At 24.6% G+C, this 4,699-nt stretch overlaps 1 protein-coding gene across 1 annotated transcript; it reads left to right on the plus strand.

Moving 5' to 3' along the window:
* The first annotated feature begins 1,743 nt into the window (after positions 1-1,743).
* On the plus strand, positions 1,744-2,784 carry LOC136085200 (TNF receptor-associated factor 5-like). Its single transcript, XM_065806489.1, has one exon. It carries the CDS (start codon positions 1,744-1,746, stop codon positions 2,782-2,784), a length of 1,041 nt encoding a protein of 346 aa, XP_065662561.1.
* Positions 2,785-4,699: the final 1,915 nt, after the last annotated feature.

The following is a 4,699-nucleotide window of genomic DNA, read 5'->3' on the forward strand; positions in this document are numbered from 1 at the left end:
CTATTTTGTTATTACTATTATATATACATTACTATTTTTTTATTATTACTATTTTGATATTACTATTTTAATATTACTATTTTATATATAATAGAATAATAAAAATGATTAAAGAAATAATAAATCACACCTCCAAACAACTCCACCCTGAATGGAAACATTTGGCGTTTTTGTTAAATTTAAAAAGAACTGAAATCAGAAAAATTAATAAAAATTACATAAAAACATGCGATAAATTAAAAAACATTTTAACTACATTTATACTAAATCAACCAAACAAAAAGTTGGCAATAAAGCATTTGTATTTTATTTTATCCATGTGGGAAGATGAAAAACTTTTATATAATATTCAGCAATGTAAATTATTTATAATAAATTATTTATATTAAATTTTTAAATTTTTTTAGCAAAATAAAATGAATTTTATGCAATTAAAACTAAAAATAGCAAATTGTTTATAATGGCAATGGGAATGTTTGGCAGAATATCTTGGTTTTAAAAAAAGAGAAATCATATGTATTCAGCAAGACTATCAAGACAGCAATGAAAGAATTCATAGATTGTTAAATTTAATTTATCAAAAACAGGGTACAGAAATACAAGCAGCACGTATTTTATTCGATTCACTATGGTCTTGGAAAATGGATCTTTCAAGTGACAATCAAGAACTTTTAAATAATATAGATGAATGCATGTTAATAATACAAAACTTTATATTGCAATAATTTTTTTGTAACTTTTTTTTGTTTTTTTTTAGCAAAACTAATATATTAAAAAACTAATATATTAAAAATAATGCATCATGTCAAAAAATGTGGATGGTAAGCATCTTTTTTTTTCTTTTTTTTTTATACTTTTTTAATATTTTTTTTATACATTTTTTTTCTCTTAGTTATGGAGAAAATATTAATGAAGAAACTATATGCTATCACGAGTTAATATTATCAAAAGAAGAAGAACAAGATTTGAAAAAAGTGATGGAAATGGAAGAGTTAACAGAAGAAGATTATGAAAATTATTTAGAACAGTTAATTCAAGAAATGGAAGATGAAGAAGAAACAGATGATATTGAAGAGCTAAAATCACAAATGTTAGAAGAAGAAATGGAAAAAGAAGTGGAAGAAATAGAAAAAGAAATGCATGAAATCTTAGATGAAATTGATTGGGAACAATACGTTTTAGACGTTATTAATAAAATGGACAACTTACCAGAGCTTTATTTATAATTTTTTATTTGTAAATATATCTTTTTTAGTCGACTAAAAACGAATAATAATTAGAAAACCTTGATAAATAACAATCATCACTTTTTAAATAATAAACTCGACAATAAGAACACATGGGTTTGAAGTCACTTTCATCATAAACGAACCCTTTTTTCACTGACGTGAATCATATTGCAGCATAAGACGAACAGTTGTGATAAAATAAGATCACTTTATTATGTAATTTTTTTCTTTTTTTAGACAAATAAAAAATGAATAATAATGATGATTTTGAAGATATGTTTCCTGGGTTTGGTGATTATTTAAATGAAGAACAAAAAGAAGTAGAAAATATAACTTTTAACAATATATTTGAAGAAGAAGAAGATATGGATACGAACCTCTATATTTTTATTCTTTTATATGTTTTATTAAGCAATTTTGTTTATTTAATAATTCTTTTATGTTAAAAAAGACATGTATATTGTTTTTATAGTTTTTATATAAATAAATGTTTTTTTTCAGCAACTAATAAAAAATGTCAAACAACATATATCCTTGCTGTTTTTGTGACAAAGAATTTAATGCAAAAGAACTTTTACAGCATCAAACAGATTGTTCTACAGAACAATACTCCCACGAATGTTTCACCTGTAAAAAAAAGGTACAAGATTTGTTAAACCACGAATGTGATTATGAATTTCTAGATATACAAAAAATATGTTTTTTTTGTAATACCAAAATCGATGATCAAGATTATTATGAACACTCTGTCATCTGCTTTCGATATTATAAAGAACAACAAAATCGTTATTTGAACCAAATCATTCAAGACGAAAAGAAAAATTTAAATTATTTGAATCTTTCTATGAATCAAATCATGAATAAAATGAAAAGTCTTCAAGAAAAAGAAATTAAAAATCTAAAAGAAGAAAATGACAAACTTCAACAAACCCTAGCAAAAACGAACCAAGAAATGGCAGAATTAAAAAGTCTCTTTTATGACAACATGTTGGTTTTAGCAAATCAACAAGATACAGAACAACTCAAACAAGAAATAACAAAACTTTATCATATCGCAGAAGAAAATAGCACAGAATTCTTAGCTTTAAAAAATTCCATTCAACAACCTAAAGAAGTCAAGGTAATTCAACACGTTTTTAAAGACATGCAATTGATCAAACTCGATCAAATGAATCTCAGGCTGTTATCAGATGAACCATTTTATACAGAACCCGTTTACACATCAGAAGGTTACCGTTATCGTATAAAAGTGTATACACGAAGTACCGACATCAACAAAGTAGCCATTTACTTTCAATTGTTAAGAGGTGACCTGGACGATGCTTTACAATGGCCTTTTACCAAAAATGTCAATATCACCTTGAGAAATAAAGATCAATTTTTTACTCGTACTACTACCAACAATAATTATCTTCAACTTTTAGACGACAGTTCATTTGATAAACCTACCACTGAATATAATGTAGCTGTTGGTTATAAGAATTTTATTTCACACGAAGAACTAAAACCATTTATTATTAACAATAATTTATTTATTACGATTAGTATACAATAATATATTTTATGTAAAAAAATGTATTTATCCTATTTTTTTAAATGTTTTTTTGTCCTTTATCTAACATTATTAACCCTTATTTTTTTTAGATTAACTAATAAAAAAAATGAATGCTGTAGAAGTTTTCAGACAAATAACTGATGAGCTCACGTTCAAAAACGTTAGAAGTATTAGATTTGTGTTAATAATTCCACATGGTATCAAACAAAAATTAAAAAACGCATACGATCTTGTAGAGTATATCAAAGTTAATGCCATAGAAGATTATAATGGAAATATTCATGAAAGCTTAGAAAGTAAATTGGAATTTTTACTCAACATGTGTAAAGTAATTCATCGAAATGATATTTTTAACAAATACAAAAATAAAATACCACGTCTTCCTACTTATGAAGAAAGCATCGCTAAAAATCTACCACCTGTACATGCACCAACAAACGCAGCAAATCCAAGTGCGGTTGTAGAAGCAAAACAACAAGAACTATTTCATTTATATAATCCAGAACCAGCTGAAGCACCTGAATGTGCCCAAGAACCAGAATTTATTTAAATCTTTTTTTTAAGAAAAAAATTTTTTTTACTTGTATAACTCAATTTGTAAATTTTTTTTACTTGTATTAACTCAATTTGTAAACTTTTTTTTTTTAGACAACTAATTAAAAAATGGGAAGCAACTGGGGCAATATTAGAAGAATACTTCGAAAAGAAGAAGCTACACTTCGTCACTTTTTACAAAAACTTCATCAACATATGGCACGAGAAAAAAAGTTTATAGAAATAGACAAAGAAACAAGAAAAGCTATTCATTATTTGGAAAACATTTTTTCTTATATTGAAAACTTTGAACAACAAACACTCATCTGGTTTAGTCCAGAAGAACAACATTTTTCTTATTATCTTTTTATTTACGACAGTTTTAATTTGAATCGCTTTAACAGATTTACCCGTGAAATTCAATCACAACTTAGCTTGAAAGATTTATGTAAAAGAACTTTGGCTTATCGTCGAATTTATTTAGAATTTCAAGAGTTGGAAAAGAAAATTATTTCTTTATTTGATAAAACCAAACTACCACATAGCAAATGGAAAAATAATATGGAAATAATAAATGGAAAGATAATATTCGTTTGGTATTTTACAGCTTTCATTCAATCGTTGATTTTGAATTTGATTGCTTTTTTAATATTTTTAATAGTCGTTTATTATTTTTTAATCTTCAAAGAGAATATATTTACAAATTATTTCATATACTATTTACAGAAATATCCTATTTTGCTGATCCAAATAAACAACTGGAAATACATTTAATACGAAAATTATATCGTTTAATCATGGAATATATAACTTGGTCCCAAAAACAATATTTTTATACTATTGAACCTTGTTTTATTCATTTTCAAATTGTAAAACAATTTTTTTAATTTTTTTTAGTTAACTAATAAAAAAATGCAAAGAAGTAAGCGCATTTATGAATACGACATTATCCACATTGTTACTTTTATTACCGAAACAAAAAATAACATGGAACGAGACTTGAAAACGTTAAAAGAATTATGTAAAAGAAAATTGGCTGTTAGAAGAGTTAAAATCGAATTTGAAATATTAAAAGATCAGCTTGGAGATATATATTTTCGTTATGATGAAAACATTTCTGATGATGATTTTTTTTTTTTTTATGAATTCAGTTTTTTAACCGATCATAATTTATTTTTTTGGTTACAAAGAAAAATTATATTTATATTAGACGACATGTTTAGATCACACTATAATAATCATTGTATTAAAAATTAACAACTTGATTTTTTTTATAATTGTATTAGAAAATACATTCAATGGGCAATAGATCAATATTATTATATTCGTGAAAATAATTTTGTACATTATAAAAATAACATTTTATATTTATAGACAAACT

The sequence above is a fragment of the Hydra vulgaris genome, chromosome 09 (genome assembly GCF_038396675.1).
Source record: "Hydra vulgaris chromosome 09, alternate assembly HydraT2T_AEP".
Classification (NCBI taxonomy): domain Eukaryota; kingdom Metazoa; phylum Cnidaria; class Hydrozoa; order Anthoathecata; family Hydridae; genus Hydra; species Hydra vulgaris.

Excerpts from the sequence above, each read along its gene's own strand:
- LOC136085200 (XM_065806489.1), top strand. The coding sequence starts at position 1,744 with ATGTCAAACAACATATATCCTTGCTGTTTTTGTGACAAAGAATTTAAT.